Raw genomic sequence first — 21,282 nt, 5'->3', positions numbered from 1 at the left:
GCAAAAATTGTAGAGCACAACTGTCGGAGAGTAGCGGCGCCAGAAATCACGCCAGCGTCCACTCAACCGGAAGATTTCCAATAGATTCTCGATTACGATTCTTTTAAGGGAAAGGATCATGAAAGTTAATATGTTTTAAATGAGCTGGCTAATCCATAATGTATCTGAAATAAATAAATTATCCCATACTCCCAAGGAATATATAAATATTAAACAATGATCACCAATTAATGTCCTTTTTTTTTAGTTACACTTTCACGTGGACTTTCTTTAAAAAAAAAAAACATGATTTAGACACATTTACACACATCCAGTGCCTGATGTTGCAGCTAATAATGCCGAAAAGGCAGTTTTATTATTTCAATTACCTGATTCTGAGTGTATTGCTAGGCTGAGTGTCGGAATACAAGAAAAAGCAGGTGCTATGCAAAGGAAAATATTCCCCCAGCATTTATATCCTCAGCGTTGTTCACTGCACATCAATTTCACTTAAATAGAGAATTTATGTTTTATTTTCACTATTCAGTTGTTAAGATATATGTAAAAGATCCCAAAAGAATAAAAAAAACAACAACTAAAAAAGCTAGTCTGGCAGAACCAGATAAAGTGCTTAGCATGCTATCTAGAACAAACAGGGATTGTAACTGCTAAAACAGAATGTAAAAGGAAGTCTGAACTCAAACCGGTTCAATGTTAACACCTGTGATTGAGTGCAGATGGAGTCAACATCTGGTTTGAACTACAAGCCTTTTCCCCCTCATGTCAGTTAAAAAATGGGAAATCCATTGACCTGGATGATGAGGACTATGGTGATCCATTACTGTAAAGAGTGTGTTCTATATGTTGACATTCTGTAGCAACAATTTTTTTCAGATTTGCTGACATTGCTTGGCTCATAGTGGTTCAGGAGGGAAGAGTTTTGTCCTGTAAAGCAGCTCATTCTGTCTCAGTTGTTATATCCATTCAGCCTGATAAAACAGATTAAATCTGAGATTAAATGTGTAGTTTAGTCTGGCCCCAAAAAATGACACATTGGAAGATTGTTGATGAAAACAACCTGTTGTTTTTCAAACCATGTCTGTGCCTATTGGCCAACGCTCTGACTAATGAGTGCAACTGACTGCTTTCTATACTAAAATACGTCCTTCTCAATGAGCATAGAGCCTCTTCCTGCTCACGTTTCAATGAAAACCCCAAGTCTAATCCTTCCAAAACTGATTCCAAAGCTGAGTCAAAAATCGCCATCAGAGCCAGCGGTCCTTCACAAACGAATGTGCCGAGAGAGACCCGCTGCAGACGGGCAGCCGTTAGCCTCGGAGCTCCACTGGTTGCCGCGGTCCTCTCAACTTCAAAAATTTTTTTAATTATGCCTGAAATCGGTAAATGGACCATATAGTGACGCTTTAAAGTAAAATATTCTCGCCTCAAATGATCTTAAAACGTACTTTTATTGAACAACAGAAAAAGAGAACTTTTAACTTTCAATGGAGTGCTCCATTGAAAGCTGCTGCTGCAGTGCATGCTACTGTTCAATAGTTGTTGCCATCTTTGCATAGAAAACTTTCAAAATACATCTCTGTCCGCCAGTTCTAGGGCCTGGGGCATTGATGGAGGCTAGACCAAACTCGCAGGCAAAAATGATTTTGAGCGCTGGCGGGTGGGGCTAGTTTATTAGGCTCCCTCCACTTGCTGTTGATGGTTGGAAAGTGATTCTAATTTCATGTTATAGTGGTGAAAATGTATCATAAAGCTGGGCATACACTGTGTGATTTTTTTCAATGGTTGCACGCAGCTACAGCTCACACTGTACAACGAAACCCTGCGGTGAGTTCACAGCTCACGATGTATGTTCTCACACTGTGCATCACAACGCTCTGATGCGATCTACCTGCTCACACTGTACATCTAAAAACCACGTCAGACTCAGCTCCGCAGTGAGATGCCAAACAAGTAGAAGAGGAATATGAAGCGAACTAGAGTGAACTGCACTGCCTTGGCAATTTGTGCAGTTTTGTGCTGAAAGCCCTAAAAAGAAAAGGCGACGACGTATTTGGACAAAGTCATGGCTAAGCAAACTTTTTCTTCTGTGTTTTCCTCTGAGAGGAAGAAGAAGTATCATTATTTGTGCATGCCCACCCAGAGATTTGCCCAAGACGGCCAACTGAAAATCAATTTTAGTCCCGACCTCAACACTTACTTCACAGTTAAAAAAGGTGGAGATATTTAACATTATTACAGAAATAACACTTTATACTTTTCTGTTTCCTACTATGATAAGCAGTTTTTGGGGAATTTTAATTGGGCAAAAGGTCAGATTTGTTTAGTTTTGGTCTGATCAAATCAAGCGCCAAATCATCACAATCCCGTCAAAAAAGTTTTGGGTGCCTTGGTCAACATAATCTGTACTTCTTCTTTTCATCAAGTGCTGTCAAACTGACTCCAAGGTGCTTGTCCTTCAAATGACTGAATGACTTATTTCTCATTTATCGTCTTCTGTCATAGATAAAGAAAAGCAAGTTGATTCACCTTCTCAGTTGAAAGCAGATTGAGGGAAAACTGCAGTCACACTCAGACAGATATAAGGACCTAGATGTACACAAACACTGTCTCTTCAATTGGAGAATAATTGCATGTTACCCATAGGGTTTTTGGTAACTATAATTATGTAGAACAATTATGATGCTGCACAGCAACAGCCTAAACTCCTGGTCTCACATCTGAATTTAGATGTGAGTTGTTACTTTTTGAAAGAGATCAGAACATGAGATAAGCCTGGAAAAAGACATTACTGCAGATCAATTCTTTTTAAATAAACAGACTTAATATTTGCTCTGTTCAGAGTGAGCAATGAAATATTTATGTTTTTATTTATTTATGTTTGCAACAAGATACGCAGAAGCAGGGGTGCATTTACTCACATCCCAACTCTGATAAATATCAAACAATTATCCAGCATCTGTCCCTCGCTAAATCATATGCATTAACAGACAAATATGCAGATGATGCAAACCCTGCAGATAAATCCAACAGGCCTTCGCAAATAATAAGGTCATGGAAACGCATGAGTGCCCACACTTTTATCTGCCCCAAGCAGACAGACTTTCACTCTAGTGCGCATCGTTCAGGTGCGGCGATAAACCCCACCAGCTCGCCGAGGCTCCTTGCGTGTTCGCGTATCTCGCTCGGAGCAGATACATCATGTTTAATTCAACACAACAGATTAAGGACGAATGCGCTGATGTGATAGATTAAGCTTTTAAATCATCTTTTTTTTAAGATACCAGGGATAATTATGTTTTGGTTCAAATCTGTCGACAGGATCAGTTAAAGTGGAGTTATGTATTAAACCACAGATTTAGAGCTGTTTATTAAAATAAAACAAGTTTAGGTAGGATGAAATGGGTTAGGGTTAGAGGATTAACTTAAATTGTTTCAGATTGTATACAATAGATACCCTGGTTCTGAACATATTCATTTCTTAATCTCAGTTATAAAATATGCAATCTGAAGGGTGTGAGAAGAGAGGAGGTTTAGTAGATTATACAGTTTTACTCTATGCTGTGGTATCAGCTGCTGGATTTTTTTAGGCACAACCTGCCAAAGAGTTTTAAAGGTCGTGAACACACTCAAATGATAAACTTTCCTGCTTTAATTAATCACACTTTTCACTTTCTACAATAATGTTTATAGTAAAAAGAAAGTGAATTGGTTACTGCAGCTTTATCTCTGTTGGTGCTCAAATACGAAATGAGTGAAAACCAAGTTGAAAGATGGCACATTAAACCTTAAAAACTTTGTATATTACATCATCAACAGGAAGGCGCTAAAATAGGCTGTAATCTTGCTACTGTTTGCAGAAAACTTTGTAAAGAAACGGCTTTGTAAGTGCACAGAATCAGCAGGAGCAAGACTAGAGTTAAAAAAAGATGAGTATGACATAAATACACGTCTTAAAAATTAAAGCTGCTCTGCAGAAGCTTGCGTTGGGGTATGTTGCTTTTAATACACAATATATAATGCTTGGAGCATGTTTCACAGCTTGAATTGCATCCAATTAAATACAATTTAAAATTATTCACGTTCTAGGGGGAGGATGAAAATAAAAGCTTGATTTTGAAAGCAATGTCGGCAGATGTCATATGAGATGTTTTATGATTAAACTTAATGGGAAATTAATGATCAATTAATCAAATTTGGTAGGTAATAATTTTAATGTAACGATTATGACCAATGATGATATTTAACACAATTACATGTAATTTTTTTTTTTTTTCGTTTTTGTAAATTCAATACAAAAGGTCCGTTTTCACAAATTTTTATAAAATACGTTGTTTTTTTTTTCAGATTATAGATTTTTTTTTTTAGGTCATCACATACAGCTGTTTTAGAGAAAAAGTTTAAACCTTCTGTTTATTGTTTTCTTTCTAATAAATCCCTATAAGATTTGTAACTAAAATCACCACCATATAGTCAGAATTTATAAAACCAAACCACTGAAAATTGCATCAGAAATATAAATATAGACATGATTTCAACCTAAAAATATATTTCCTACATGCAACCAGACACATAAAGCTTTAAATGTTTGTGAAATTCTCACCATGGTAAAGTCCCTCCATTTACAGTCAAATGTGAGCAGAAGTCAAGAAGAGAACACTAATCCTCCTTTGAAGGAACGTTAAATTGGAAAAAGCCAAAATCCCAGCCTTCAGTGCTCTGGTGCCCAGGGTTCAGTTCATTCAATAATGACAGGCAATGTCGACTTAAGCTCACAGCTCAGCGCTTTCCGCCTCTTCTCTGTACAACTATCACTACAGCACACACACCGACACAGAGAAGCATGGGCAGGAAGGAAAATAGGGGCAGCAGGCGGGCTGAGAGCTTGGAAGGGGGAGGGAGACGAAAGAGAGAAAAGGAAAAGGGGGAGATGGAAGAAGGGGAGTGGCTTTGATCCCTCAGGAGAGTGATGGAGGTGGAGAGGGGGGAGAAGATGCAAAGAGGACAGATGTGAGCTGGTGAAGAAGTAAACACTTAGAAACATTTAACACAACAACTACAAGTTAAAAAAATAATCACTTATTTAATAAAATCCGATATATTCTTTTATTTAAAGTTCTACCACTACTGAAAAGGACAATCTCAAGAAGCTGCCTTCCACTATTCTATCTTTGCACACAAATGCACCCCTGTGGAGCCACTCAATTAGTCATAATGTTATGTTCTCTACTCTGCGCTTTGCAACAGAAGTCATCCATCTTTTCTGCAACAAAGAGAAGAGAGACAAGGGGAATACCAGTCGATTGTTCTACTGACTTTACACATTTAATCCAATTATACTGTAATCAAATTCCATGCAGGAAACGATGGGAACCACTCAGCTGGTTTAAAACTAACCACATGAGCGCAATTCTACCACTAGATATTGGTCGGTATTCTCACAGCATGATTAACACTCATTTAATTTCTCCACCATAAGAACACTAAGAACATTGAGCTGATGCTGAATGGCTTAGAGAAGTAATAGTCAAACCTGAGACAGTTAGAATAGAGGACACCTTTTCCTCAGTGCAAAAATCAGAAACCAATGTATCAAGATGTTCTCCAAGGATATGATCTCACCACCATTTTATTCTTTAATAAAATTCTAACACCACCCTTGCATTTAAGCTGTTATAAACTGGGTTTAAGTGGTATTATTTTGATATATAATATATTTTCATGTGAGATTTTTTTTATTATATATATTTTTTTTGCATTATTTGAATTCAAAACTTTTTTTAAATGACATACACCCCCATAGCGAGTAATCCGCTTTGCGTGTTGCTTCTTCAGCTCCCTGACACAAGTGGCTGAACTGAATAAGGTTCCAGCTCTCTGAAAACAAATCTGTGGTGTAACTCCCTGCATTCCTCTGCTAGCTGTCCATCCTTCAAGCTATGCTAAGGTAGCTGCAACCCCCTCCAGCTAGCCCTTTAACCTGTCTCTTAAAACTGTCTGTTTAACTTGCTTCCATCTTTATCCAGCTCTCCCCCTGGCAACCCACAAGTCAGGCAGACTTGGGTAAAATATCCCAAATTAAGGAGTGTTTGAGTATTACAAGAACATAATCCTATGCCCTTTAAACTAAAAAGACCTAATAGACCTCATATCACTGCCAACATTGTAATAATGAACACAACAAAATATCCGTTAACAATTATTTTTGATCATAGCTTCAATGTTTGTCCATTATCTCCACATAAAGAAAGAAAGCAACAATCAGACAGGATGAGAGACACTCAGAAGTAAAGCAGATTAATGGGCCACTGGATTACCAGGCCAAGATGTCACACACTCACACACGTAGAAGGTATATCTAAGCTTTACGCTGCTGCTGAGAGTGCCTTCTTCACAATTGCTGCACTAACACCACCCTCTAGTGGAGTAGCTTTTTAAACTGGTGAGTTGTTCTCCACTTCATATAACCATCCAAAGCATTTTAAAATATACATCTTCAAACATAAAAAAATCATTTTTACTATGGGAGAACAAACAGATTTATTACTATAAATACAGCCTATTTATACAAACCACAGCAAAAAATAGAGCGAAGCAAAAACTAAATTTGAATGGATCTAAGCTGGCTAATGAGCGTATGTACAAATCATAAGGAAGGAGCAACTGATCCTATATCCTTTATAATATTCTGTATGACAAAGAGTGAAAAGAGGAGTGCTGAAAACAAACAGCCATAGTACAATTCATCAATGAATCTTTGTTAGCAGGGCGAGCCTGCTGGTGACTAATGCAAAGACAGACTTTCTAAACACTGACTCAAAGGCAGACACTGCTGGATTATCCCTACGTCTGACCTCAGCTGGGTTTATGCTGGGACTCCAGGCTGAGTGAGAGTGATGTCATCTACATGGCATTTATCCAGGTGAGCTTTGTCTCTTTCCCAGCAGGTTATCATAGTTCTGACCGACTGCATGGCTCGACGGATAGAGCTAAAGACGACTTTAGGTCACAAAGCTAGCTGAGCAGACAGGTGTGATGTTTTAATTCTCTTAATGACTCATAGAAAAATTTCCATGATTTGCATTAAACAAGACAAACCTTTTATAGCATATCATTAATATCAGCCAGTTAAGTTTAGGTGGATTCCCATGAGCTTTTCTTGCCTTTTAAAGTGATTTTTTTTTTTTATATGTCTGAACCGAATTGACAGCATCACTTTAATTTTTTTGGCTCTAAACTATTTTGAAATTTTGATGGAAAGATCTTTATTTCACAAATTTGATTAAAAAAAATAAGTACATCTTATATATTATACAAAAATAATTCCCTTGCATTGAATATTATAATACAATAACAGATGCCAATCTTAAGGCTTATTACTTCAAAAAGTGATCACATTACAAACTTGACAGAAATCAATGCATGAGGTATGACCATATATAATACACTATTAAATAACTGCATCGATATCTTGTTGCATTGGAGTGATCAGCATCACCTTTTGGGCTAACATGACTTCATAATAATATTAGCAATTCCTATTGACAAATAACTATCTTCAGGTGAGGACTGAATCCACTGGACGCTCTCCACCATTTTGCTCCTAGCCCACATTTAGGTCATGTTAAAGCTATTCACATGGACATATATGCATGGCTTGTAAATAAGAGAGAGGAGAACATCAGAGAAATGGTGTGTGAAGACATCCATATTAAATCTAAAAAGATTTATTTAGTTTTTAAATTTACTCTGCTTTACTTAAGTTAATTATATTTACTTAAATGTTTACTTCTTTTTATTTAAAAGTATGCATTATTGCTCATTGCTCCTTCAAGGAGGCTTAGGTTGCTTTAAAACTGGGTCTTCCTAGGCTTAGGTCAGGACTAGCTGTGGGTCAATCAAGCACTGTGACATCATGGTCATTAAAACTGGCAATGGCAAGTTTGGAAAAGTGCCAATTCCTCTAAAAAAAATGAAATCAGCAGATCCATAAGCTCCACAGGAGAGGGAATCATGATGACCTCAGAAATGTGTTCATAGATGGCTTCAGCTGATGGTGGCACCATTGATTATCATGGACAACAGAATCTTCTCTCTAGGCTTTAAAAAGCATGTACCAAAATCTCTTCCTCCAGAAGTCCTGGACCTTGTTTTTGAAATAAAATGTGGTATTTAGTTTCATGTAAACATGCCACTTTCTAAAATTAAGCAACAGTCCATTCCTTTTCTTTTTTCTTTACATTAACGCTCTTTTCATATTCGGGAGGGGATTAACAGAAGAACTGACTTGTTTTTTCAAAATCAATCTAAAATCAGCCAGATACGTTACACTTTAATGAATGTAATGGCTGCAGAAACAATGTTTTCAAACACATTTTGTGCACATATGCGCAGGAAACCTGTCTCAAAACCTTGAGTCAGTGCCCTTCAACTCTGTCATGGACTTATACTTGCCATTTGTGTGCTCGCTTGCAGGTGACCACATGTCCTTCTGCCCCCTAGACAATAGAGTGTGCAACCTTTGAAGGCACAGGTGGAGGGTCCATGTTGAAAGGGTTCCAGAAAAGCTGGTCTGTCATTCCGAACTGCCCAATGGTCAAAGTGCCTTTTTTTCCAACACATTATAATTAGAGGTGAGTATTGGCATGAGTGCTGCGATTCGATACATGTTGTGATACTTGGGTCACGATACGATATTATCACGATATTGCAGTATCACCATATATTGCCATATTTTCCCCAGCTATCAAAATCAAATGATGAGATAAAACAGCAAGTGCTGGATATTTTTATTGGAAAATATTGATTAGGTGTTATTATCCATGTTGTTTGGGGTTTTCTTCCACTGTGACTGCCTCAAATACAGATTTGGTGCTGCATGCACCGTTAAAGGGCTCCACAGCGCCTTCTGCCAGAGTGGTGGTGCAGAGGTAGTCCATTTTCCCATCAATGTTTTAATGTAACCATTTTTTTTTTGAAAATCGATACTAAGAAGTGAAAGATCGATATTATATTGGGCAGCCGAATATCACGATATATCGCCAAAACGATTATTTCCCACACCCCTAATTATAATGAAGCATCGTCGCTGGGCTTTCCTCCTCAGACTGACTCCTCCCTGAGTCCAATTAATTGTTTGGGTATTAAAGAGAGATACTATCGTATCCTCCCATTCTGAAGAAAAGGACCCAAGAAATAAGAGCAGCTTATCTGGTACAGTGGGGGAAAAAAAAGAAGATATGGGTGCGGCAGACAAAAGTGAAAAAAAATTTTGCTTTATACCACTACAGCTCATAAGAAAGAGAACTGGTGAGAATCCTGCTTGTTTGAAAGGACCATAACATTAAAAAAGTATTACATTTCTTGACTAAAATTTCATTTTTAATGAACACATGTGACCTCAAGAGTTTTGTGACCTTCAAACAGGACTACAAAAATAAATTTTATCTTCCAAATATATCCTTTTAGTAGGATCCTTTTATCCTTTATCCTTTTTAGTGTCATTTTATTAGTGGACCAATGTAGTTTATTCCAGTTTGTGTCAAGACTGGTGGTAAAATCCTTTCCATATCGATTGTGGTTCTGCTCCACAATTAGCACAGTTAGACTCCTAGAAACTGTTACATGTCCAGACTTCTAAATAAACCAAGATGGAACTTGGGAAATGGATACTTAATTTACAGTGATTTAAATGCTTTATCTAATTCCTGTGGTATCTCTAAGGATTCTGTGCAAAGACAGACATGTAGGAAAACTTTAATTCTAAATCATTTAAAGTAGGCTTAAAGTGCACTTCACAGACTTAAGACTAAACCAGAAAGTTTTTGATAAAGATCATACCTTGGTGCCTGAAAAGGTTTTAGTTTCCTATTCCTTGTTTGCATACAAGAACCTTTGAATATGTAAATTAGCCCAATCTTACCTCTTAGTCCCTCTAACTGAGCCTGACCTTTTTTCTGTAATTATTAAGTAGATTATTAACAACCAAATGATACCAAATGAAAAATTTATAAATCATTTTTTCCCATTCCTGTATTTCCTTTATCCTTCCAATACCATAAAGACTTTTCATATACCATGCATATCAAGCACCACCATCTAAGTAGAGTATTAAAACTATCATAGGTGTCAACAGCAGAGGGAGGTTTTCTAACTGTCCAAATGTAATATTACTGTTAGAAATATCAACTTGTTTTATTTAAACTATTATTATTCACAGTTAATGCTGTTACTGCACATAATGTTGTAATTAACACCACACTAATTTATGGGATAAGATAAATAGCAATAAAAAAGTATGAATAGTAGTCTGAATTTTTAAATGTAAGTCAATAAACGTGAATACGTTTTAGTTTATTGTTTGTATACAACTATAAAACTAGTTGGATCAGATGTTTAATCTGTGAGAAATAAAGGTTTAGATGTTCCAAAACTACAAAACTAAAAGTACAAATAAAAAATTTACAAGTAACAATTAAAAATTTACAACTGTGAATCATAAATGTATGCATACTGTAGGAGTCTACGCTCTCTGGTGAAGCTGTTATAGGTCTTACCACTTGGTGGCAGTAGTTCACCTGAAGATTCTTTGCCAGCCAGCATTAAATGAGAAGAATAAGAAGAAAAAGAAAACAAAATCATGGGCATTTCTCAATATGCGTTCTTGAGCGTTCTCGTGTGCTCGTGTACTCGTGACACGTCATCAGCCTCAGCCCGAGTACCGTTCCAAGTCTCTAGAACGCCAGATCGAGAACGCATCAAATCCCCGGATGTTGTTCTCACCCCGCCCTCTTTATCGAGCATGCATCAGTGCAGACTTGTGCGTTCTTCAGACTGACCGCTTCCCCAGAATGCCCCGCGGCCACAGCTTGATTCGAGACAGCGCTCACAGTGTTAAGTTAAACATTCCCCTTTCTGCTGCTGTTGTTCTTCAAAAGTACGTTTGAGGCGATAACATTATACATTGAAGCCTCCCTGTGTGGTCTGTTTACAGAGTTAGTGCGAAATTAAAAAAAAAGTCCGACGTTGAGCGGACCAGAGTGACCAGCAGACCTCCGAGGGTAACCGCAGCTAGGGCTAATGTTACCCCGTCTGTAGTGCACTTCTCTCGGTCTAGTTATGTGTGAACTACCGTTCGTTCTGATGGTGGTTTTTTGCGGTTCGGTGATTTTTTTTTAATGTTTTTTAAGCTTTAGAAATTAAAAATATTGTTTTCAAAATGTTTTGTGTAGGGAATAAATAGTTTTGACTGTTAAAGAAATGCTAAACAACGTTGCCTGTGATGACGTCACGAGTACGCTTCTGCTCCAATACACATACGTGCTTGCGTGCTCGCGTTCTCGTCAAGTCCGATCTTCCTGCGTTCTCGCCAAGAACGGACTTGACGAGAACGCGAGTACGTACTCGCGTTCTCGTGAATTGAGAAACGCCCCATCAGTCATACGTTATATCTTTAATTAAATAGTTTTGTTTTTTTTTTATTCCTGTGCAGTACACTGTTTGAACATCTGTTATGTTTGTATCTCATTTAAAGCTAGTTGGTGAAAGATTTCTGGTACGTTACTGCCAACTACTGATAAGGAGTTTAACAGCCTCATCAGGAGTTGTAAATTTGAAGTCGTAAATTTGTGATTTCGTTGTTGCGCTGTTGTGTTTTAGCAAATTTTTAACTTTGAAATTTATATTCATAACTTCTAAAGTTCGGGTTTCATGGAATAAAACGTCTGATGTCACAAGTATTGGAGAGTTCACAACAAGGAATAAGTTCAAATCTTAACTTTATAGATGTTATAGATAATGACGTTAAACATTTAGACACCTATTTATTGGCAGTTATCTTACATCATATTGAGCCACCTCTGGAAGATCTGTATAAACGATTAAAGTAAAACAGTAGTTTTGGCAAAAAACACTTTTGTGATCAACTTTATGAAAAAAAAATTTTAAACATTGAAATAATACCAAGAATGCTGAAATGTTAGAAGTTCCGGCTAATTTAGCAGTCAGTAAACATCTAAAAATACTTTTTAAACGTTTTTTTTTTGCAAGTTAGTCCAATCTGTTTTTTTTTTTTTTAAGAATTGATTATTCTGGTTTCAAGTTTTAGTGGGTCAATGAAGTATCAAAAAAGAGTCGACCAGTCAAATATCACAGCTAGATTCCTTCTAATTAAACCAATAATTAAAGTAGTTATTGCTAAATGTAAATAAGGGAGATTCAAGAAAGTTTAACTTTCAATAAATGAATGTGCTGCTTTAACTTTACACAAAAGGTACAGTATTTTATTGTTTATATTTTAACTGTTTGCTATTATGTTATTCTTATATATTTTTCTAAGGTCCACATTTGGGTCACCAGTTTTTTCTGTATTCTTTCTGCTGCTGTAAACACCAGAATTTTCCCATTGTGGGACAGTAAAGGGATTTTCTATTCTATTCTATTCCGTACCCACACGATTGCCATTGTTATTAATCATAATAGTATCTCATAAAACCATTTCACAAAGGATTACTTAACTTGTAAATAAACATTTTCATAATATTTAAAAATAGCTATAATAAATGTACGCAGTAGAGGAGTATTCAAAATTTAATGTAAGTTTAAAAGTAAATCTTTCTGGTAAGGGGGGATTTAAACCTTTTCAAAAAAAAAGTACACAGGATTAGATTTGGTTTAAAAACACATGAAAAGATCTCCATAAATTTAACCCTTTGCCTTTTGTAAGACATTGTGACAATTTCCCCTTGTTTCTAAAAACATTTATCACTGTGTGAGGCATATCCTAGGATATTGTGACCAGAAGACTCATGACCAGAAGACACAACAGGAGATAAAATAAACCTAAAAACCAGCAGCTTTCATGTGTAAAAGCCACTGTGAAATGTAAACATGGTGCAGAATAAAGCAGAACAAAGATATTGGTTCATGTTTAGGAGATAATGTCATGATCACATAGGTCCATATAAAAACAGACCAATTACTTCTTTCTCTGAGCATTCTGACTCACTCCAGCGCAATTACACAGACTGTTCCCTCAAACATGACATCTAAGCTTCACCACATACACACTCATAGGATGAGAGGCAATTCATTTAAAACATCTAAGCTGCACTAGAGTTTAATCACTGCTCAGTGAAAATCCTGCAACAATCGTTAGTTCAGTCTTTTTTTAGCTGGAGAAGGTGCACTGCTTTGCTTGTTGTTCCCATGCTGTGTATAACGCAGTTGTTACACTAGTGACACCCTCTTCTGACACGCTGGACCAAAGGCAGCATGCTTCAAGTGAAAACGACTTGTGTGTGTGCCCCAAGGATGGATAAGTCATCATCGGTGATGTCATTTCCTGGCATTGTAACAAACCTTAGGTCCTACAGCTAGCAAACCGCATTCATTTATGAAAGTGCAAGAATGAAAACGCTGATGAGTCACACACTCTGTATCTACAGCTACAAATACTTTTGATAAGCAGTGCTCCACAGTTATATATGACTGTTAATTAATAAGGTTAATATAATCCTGAAGATTTAGACTTATTTAAATTAAATCTTTTAATAACCAAACATGAATTTAAAAGGATTGTAGCGTTGTAGTTAAATACAAACCTAGCTTAAAATGATTGCCGGAGACTGGCCAGTGTGAACTGGACATCAAAAAGTAGCCAGACATTTACAGTCAAACGCAATACTTTAATATGGAAACAAGACAGGGTTTTACATAACTGGTAAAGAAAGCTTTTTCCAACCATATTATCTAACTGCATAACTGGACCTCAACAGATAAATGGAGCCACACATGTTTACAGTAAGGGAACTAATCCAACCTTAAAGACGTAAAAGACTGACTGACAAGACAAGGATGACGCTTATCTAAGTTAAACTGAGTAAACAACAGCCCAACTGCAAAGCGACAACAATAAATAAACGCACTTATAACATAGCAATAAAGACTAGGAAAAGCATGAGCAGCGTAGCTGCTTTTAAGAGGAAGAAGGCGTTTTCCTTTTAGGCTCCTGAGGGACATGGCATGTTTTAGGATGTACAATAAGTGTTCCAAAAATGTGGTGTGTGTTGAAGGGGTGGGGGAGGTGGGGGTCCTGCTTCCTGAATGCATCCCAGAAGCAAAGGGAATGGGAGTTAAATTTGCCTCTTATCTCTAAACACCCAAACACATTAACTCTCCCTTTCCTTCAGGGTTCAAACCACCTCCATGAGGGTGGGATTCAGGGGGGATACGTTTAGGAGAGACAGATCATGAATATGTTGCTTTGATGCATAAATAGGATGCATTTGTATGTGGGGCAGGGGAAATAACTTTTGGGGCATGTGAGCATTTCATTCAGTTTATACAGTATGTATCAATAACATGCTATGGACATGAAATTCACCCCATATTTTGGTACATGTAGAGAAACAATGAAAACCATAAAGCCAAGCAACACAGAGAACATGTTTAGGGTGCAAACAATGAATATTATTAATCACAATTACTGAAATAATATTCCACTAAATAAGTAATTCAATAACTTCTAACTGTAGAACACAAACTCTATAATTATGGCATTCATTGAAAGAAAAGTCCACCACTTGCTATCCATTTATTTACTGAAAAATAAATGGATAGAAAAAAAAAAAGGTAAGCAAAAAGGCCTTTAAATGTGGGGCTGAAAAAAATCAAAATTGTGATTTTCTTTATCAGAATTTCAATTGCAATTTTTATTTGTTTTGGTTGTTTTTTGTTTTTTTTCAGGGCCTTTAACACTTTTTTGTTATTTTAAGTTTTGCAGAGAAAAGTTGCTTCTAGTTCATCTGCATTGATCAGCAGATTAGCTGGAGCTATTTCCTCCCTTCTGTGAGGCGTCTAACCCACTTTAAATGGTCATTATCTTCATCTAACATGAGACAGTTAGTGTCTTAAGGTGCGTTCACAACCAACGCAAACTAGGCGAAGATTTTGCCAGTTTCCTCTAAATCTGCTCGCCTTCAAATTCGCCTGGCCAGTGAAACCAGGAGAAGTCGCCTGGCGGGCAAAAGGCTCCGAAATCCTGGAGTCTGCTGGGCGATGGTTTTACCTCATCATGGCAGACATGAATTTACAAATCGATTGGCAGGGTATTTTACTAGAGCGGGAGAGAAGGCCGAGCGAAGAGGCCCGCTGGGAAACAGAACCATAGGGGAGAGGCTAAAGCTGGCTGGGGCTAGCTATAGAAGCTGACTGCAGAGGAACAGCGGCAGATCAGATTAGTCCACTGGGAAGACAGAACACTTTAGGGCAGGTTAGAGAATACGGCTGCCCGGGAGTAGGAGAATGGTACATCGGAAAACCTAGCCATAGAGGCAGAGCTAGGAGAGGCTGCGGTTGGCTGGAGCTAGCCTCTATGTGCTAACTGCATGAGATGATAGGAGTACTGCGGAGGATCAGCAAAGCTTGCCGAGGAAGACACGTTGTAGCCGGGCAGAGAAGACATCCGTCTGGGCTTGAAGTAAGACTACAAAACAATCCTTGTAAGGCTATACTAAAACAGCTTGTTTAAAAGCCACCTTAAATCCTCTTAAGAGCATTCCCACTTCATCCTTTGTCAAGATTATTTTCTCTATCTTCCATTTTTAGTTCAAACAAAAACTCAAATTTAACCTAACAGGATATGTGATTGGACCATTGTGTCTATTCTTTTCTCTTTTTTTAACCAATTAAAGCTACAGTGTGTAATTTTCAGCGACATCTAACATCCAGACTGCAGATCGCAGCGACATGAACATCTCCCCCCCACTGCTTCTCCCCCCCAACAGTACGGCGAGCGTTACGGGACAAAATGTCTTCCACGATGTCCGCATCACATACCTTCTCAAGTGATGAGGTTTGTTTGCATAGATAATTTTACAGATAGTATTTATTAGTATCTATAGTAGTATTTAGTATCTATTGTTCAGTACCGTCTCAGTTCATCTCTCTCAACTTGCCGTAGTTACTTTCGAGCGTAATGGGCGATCTCGCAATCGCTAGTTTGTTGGCTCTGCGCTGCCGTAGCGCAAAGATGTCTGCCTCCATGGCTGCGAGACCCGCTCCTATGTAATTATAAATAACGAATTCTAAGGCAACTCAAATATTAAGGTTAAGAGGCTGAGCTCGTAGATGATGATAAATAACATAGTTATGTATAATATATTACATTTCTGACTGTATATCCCTGTAATTATTACACACTGTAGCTTTAAGACTTTTCTTAGTTGTTTTATCTACACACTCTTAACAAGAATCATTTCCCCATTTATCCTTCCTTCAGTTGTGTGTTTTATGTGACATCCATTAACTTTCCTCCAAACGTGGCTACTGTGAAATATCCTTTTGCCTTATATTATCAAACTCCATCATTTCAGTATACTAACAGACTGTCAAAAAGTTCTTTAATGAGCTTCAACGTGCTTTACCTTCACACAGTGATGCCATTTCCAGCCTGGTGCATTATCACTTTGTTTCTAGAGAACCAGTGATGTAGCTGCTTGTCTTTGGGAGCCTTTCTGTGATTGGTCCTGGGGTCTTTGGATTATTTTTGGACCCCTCTTTTAGAAATCTTCAAGAAATACTTTCTTTCCCTGAACAGAATCTGGTCAAATCTCCTTTGTGAGAACCTGGTAATAAGAAATTATTTTGTTTCTGATTTATAAACAAATTTCTACAATAGCGGCCAGGATTCCTTTTCAAATATTGACAATTTTCTTATGCATTTTTCCACAAAATTCTTGTAATCAATACTCCTTTTTACCAGAGAAAATAACTTGGCCCATTTCAGCTATCATTTTTCCCGCAGTCGTCTCAGTTGAAAATGCCAAGTATCTGGAAATGAACACATGCGAGTGTTGTTCAAACTCATACTGTACATGAACATGAGTAAACAAACACTCCGTTAGTCAGATTTCCAAAACAAATACCACCAGTTGCACATTTCAACCGTTCATTCATGCTTTTTTTTCCCTCCCAACTTCACAATCTGATGGGGGCCAAAAGCAATGTTAAATTTGGAGAGGACTGAAAAAACAGCTGAGGTAGTTACAAGGCTGCCAATTGCTTAGGGGAAGAAAAAAAAAACAACCACTCTGTTTGCCTGGAAAACATTCAAACAGCAAAGAAACAAGAGCAGAGTTGTGGTTCTCTCCCAAGTCAAATTACTTTGTGAAATCCTCATGACACATACATACTGAGATGTCTGCATGCCTCTGCAGATAGCATGTGTCTGCAGTGAGTGCTATCGCTTGTTAGAATCACTGTGAATCACCGAGTACTGCAAGCTAATGACATAAGACCAGCGGCTCCGTTACAGTCGCCGTTTTCTATGGCGCTCTATGTAGACAAAAGCCACAAACGATACAGAATCCCTTTAAAACACATCAACAGATGAAAAAAATACACACTACACATCTCTGAATGGTTAGTGGACTGCCCCTTCAGGATCTGAGTATAGTCAAGTGTTTCTATAAATATAGTCCTCCTGCACTGCTCTTCAATTTATACACACATACGCAGAGATATAAGCGTGCACTCAAACAAGGCCCGCCTGTGTTGGCCTGCTTTGGTCCTGCCAAAGGAAGGATTGAATTAGAAAAGGTGAAGCTGTGCACACAAATCTATCTTTTCCTTTAATTTTACAGCCTGAAAAGCCCAACAACCACAGCTATAATAATAATAAGAGTAAAGACTAGTTAGCACACATTATCACACCCCACTGTAATCGCAAAAAAACATTTATTTATTTTGCAAATCAATTAATCTGTCAATTATTCCTTTGATGAATCGATTAATAATCGGATAGTCATAGGTTCCTTAAAGAAGACTTTTCCTCTTAAGGAGTTCTGAATAGAGCATATTGACAGGCAAAAATGATTTTTTTTTTATCTTAAATCCAAAAAATATATATATTTTTTACAATTTTGATTTAATTACTCCTCTAAGTGGGTTGTTCTTTCAGCTAAAGACACATTTATGAATCTCTATACTCCGGTTAACAATTAATTGATTACCAAATTAGTTGACGATGATTCCAATAATCAGTTTATCACGATTAATCCGATTACCTGTTTCAGTCCTAGTGGATTTTACATAATTGAATCATCATTTTTAATCCTGCTACTTCAGTAAACTGAATACTGTTGAAGGTTATCTTGAGATTGCAGAAAATAATGTTTATCGGCGTCATGAAGGACTTGATTTTTTGGTTTATGTGACTTAATATATAATCATAAAGTACATCAGCAATGGAACAAATAAATGTATATTCTAAATTCAGGATCACAAAATAACATAAAACAGCATTCCAGATATGAAAATCAAAGCGACCAACGTCATGCTCCAGGTAAATCAGAAACCCCAGTGTCTTTGAGATACAGCAGCTCAATAGCATTTTCCTGCATGAAGGACATGAAGCAGAGCCAAACAGAGAACCTTTTTTCACACCTGAGAATACGCAGAGCAGAACACACCGTCTCTAAAACTCCTCTGGCACCAATCATTGCGCTGAACACCAAAACATCTATAATTCAAGACACGATCCTCAGATGTTCAGTGTTAGCATTGAAAGGTGTTATTTTATCAACGACATCAATTTGTTGTTTTTGATAAATTCAAAGATTCCTCCTGGTCAAAAAGACACCAGAGTGACAGCAGAACAACTCAGTGCTGCAATAAACCGACCCCCAGTTTACATAATATAATAATAACAAGCACTAAACTGTATCTATCTATCCATATGACTTGGCTATAATGGGCTGATTTGGTCATAAGCATCTAGATGGAGGTTTGTGTCTCTTGAAATTTGAGTTGTTTGTCTTGTAAAATTCCTTTAGATGTAATTTGTTTAGGAACCGAATTTAAAGAAATCAAACACAGAATTAGCAGGTAGGGAAAAAAGCAGTTCATTAGGAAATGTTGAAAATCATCTTAAAGGAACAATTGATTCATTGGTTTTATACAATCAGAACCACAATAAATACTCAATATTTGTAACTAAAACTGTAATAATCCAGATTTTAGGTTAACTTCATACTAACAGGTAAAGCTAACATGTTTTGTTTTTAATAAAAAAGGATTAAGGTAAACACAAATTTTATTAAATTGTGAATGAAGGGGGAAGCAAACAGTGGTGTCAAAAGTACATACATTTGTTACTTAAGTAGAAATATAGATAATGCAGTTTAAATCACTGGTAAAAGTTGAAGTATCAACTCAAGCAAAAGTCAAAAAGTATGTACTCCAAAAACTACTTAAAGTATAAAAGTATAAAGTAACCTTAAAAAAAACAGCCAGATGCCACTATATGAATTGAAAGCTAGATCTTTCGACTATTTCGAAAAATTCTTTGAGATAGGGCCAAGGATGAGGGAGGTCTTGTTGGTCTCCGTCTCCAGATACGCTCTCGCCTGTGTCCGACCTTTTAGACAATTCAATATCTTTTTCTGAATCCTTTAGCTAACCAATGAGTGTTTGCGTTCTATGACTCATCCAATTACACTAGTTTTCACTAGATGTGGATGGTGCCAATGATCTGCATTGGATGGTGCACATGACCTGAAATAAATATTTACAAACATTAAACATGAGCCAAGAGTAACGAGTAACGTTTGCTTTAAAAATGTAAGGAATAGAAAATACAGATACTTGTGCGAAAATGTAGAAGTCAGAAGTAGGAAGAAAAATAAGTAATGGAGTAAAGTATAGATACATAAAAAGTGTACTTAAGTACAGTAACGAAGTATTTGTAGTTTGTTACTTGACACCTCTGGAAAGAAAACATCAAGAAATCTTTGGATGGATTTAATTAAAAGTATTTGAGGGAAGGTTAATCTTATCTGGATCAAATGATGGTTTCATAACAAAAGCTTTAATATTCTATAGGCCAAACGTTTGAATCTGAAAGTGTGGCACATTTGATAGTAAAATTTAAGTAGTGACATTAATATAAAAGGAAAATATAATACGATCAGCTTTTTTTTATTTAAGGGAAACACATTCCAACTTTTTTTTCTCTTTTATATTTTTTGTACTTTATACACTCTTTTTATATTGTCTGTTGTATTTTTATCTTGCTTTCACTCTTTAACTCTGAATTTCCCTGAAGGAGTAATCCCAAGGGATAAATAAAGCTGAGTCTAAGTCTAATAACTCATTAGTAAATCTTTATTATTATAAACTCCGAGTTAAAATGTCCACCAAAACATAATTTCATTCTAATTAGGGGGAAAAACAGCATAAAACGGCAAAAAATAAAGAGATAAATAAGGGAAATTAAGCTTTAAAGTTCCTTTATATTATAAAGTTGAGTATAAAGTTGAATTTTCTTTTGGAGAAATGTGTCAGGGTAACCAAACTGCTGCGACTAAATGGAGCTTAATCCTTTGCTCTTATTTACTGTGAAGTGAAAACTACTCGGCGCAGTCACCTTTTCAACTCTTTCAAATATTAATAATGGAGGAAGCAGATATAGTACAGTATGATTTAGCTGACGTATCCATTATTTTCCCAAAGAAAAAGGAAGTGAAATAGTGAATTTCACCTATTTTAACAGAGAGGAAGCGCTAGCTCCAGGACGCATCCCGTCATTTCTTTTAGCAGTTGGAAACAGTCCCGCGAGCCGAACATCACTTACTTCTTCCAGGTCTCCTCCCGAAGGTTTCTCTGCGGTTCTCCGGCGGGAAGAAGCGGTTTACTGTCGGTTAGAGTCCGTTATATGAGGCTGAAGAGCTGAGAGTTGTTGAGAGTTTACGGAGCTCCTGTCTGTCCACCCCCCCACCAGCCTGTTCCTGCTTCCCCCTCTCCTCCTCCTCCTCCTCCTCCTCCTTCTCCACATCCAGCATTCCAACATGGCTGCCGCTCGGAGCGCCGCACACACCGAGAGGGAGGGACGCAGGAAAAGCCTGGCCTCAGGCACAGACTACAGCAGCATGAATGAATGGATGTGTTCATGTTTAAAGTCCTACTACTGCTTTCTCTACTCAACTGAACTGTAACCGGAAACAATAAAAGGATTTAGCAGGAGAACTACAAAAAAGTACTTTATTACTTTTATTTTCATGAAACTAATGCGTTATGAATTAGTTTGTTTATTTTTTTAAAACATTTTTTTATCACCTACAACATTTACATCTTTGAAAGAGGAAAGATTTACTCCACTTCAGTGTTTAATCTTAATTCTTTGTAATTATGTTACATTTGATTATGCTGAGCCATTTATTAAAATAATAGCAGGTTATTTTTTGAATACGTTCAAAAGTCAATAATATAAAAAGTAGGCCTGTGTAG

The 21,282-nt window shown here is 37.0% G+C and overlaps 1 protein-coding gene across 3 annotated transcripts in view; it reads right to left on the bottom strand.

The window, feature by feature from the left end:
* The window catches only part of ptk2aa (protein tyrosine kinase 2aa), a 95,975-nt gene extending 75,178 nt beyond the window's left edge, over positions 1 to 20,797 (bottom strand). The window contains exon 1 of one of the 3 annotated variants that reach the window (XM_038279404.1): positions 20,630 to 20,797. Coding sequence is in view for 1 of the 3 variants with exons in the window: in XM_038279397.1 (XP_038135325.1) it covers positions 4,601 to 4,619 (19 nt within the window). In the remaining 2 variants the exon portion in view is untranslated. Of the gene's footprint in view, positions 1 to 4,600; positions 4,834 to 20,536; positions 20,556 to 20,629 lie in introns of those variants that run through there. The other 2 variants (XM_038279405.1, XM_038279397.1) reach the window with 2 other exon arrangements.
* Between the last annotated feature and the right edge of the window lie 485 nt (positions 20,798 to 21,282).

Source organism: Cyprinodon tularosa, unplaced genomic scaffold (genome assembly GCF_016077235.1).
Source record: "Cyprinodon tularosa strain WSP-4 unplaced genomic scaffold, ASM1607723v1 ctg15, whole genome shotgun sequence".
Lineage (NCBI taxonomy): Eukaryota > Metazoa > Chordata > Actinopteri > Cyprinodontiformes > Cyprinodontidae > Cyprinodon > Cyprinodon tularosa.
This window is presented reverse-complemented; position numbering and strand designations above follow the sequence as displayed.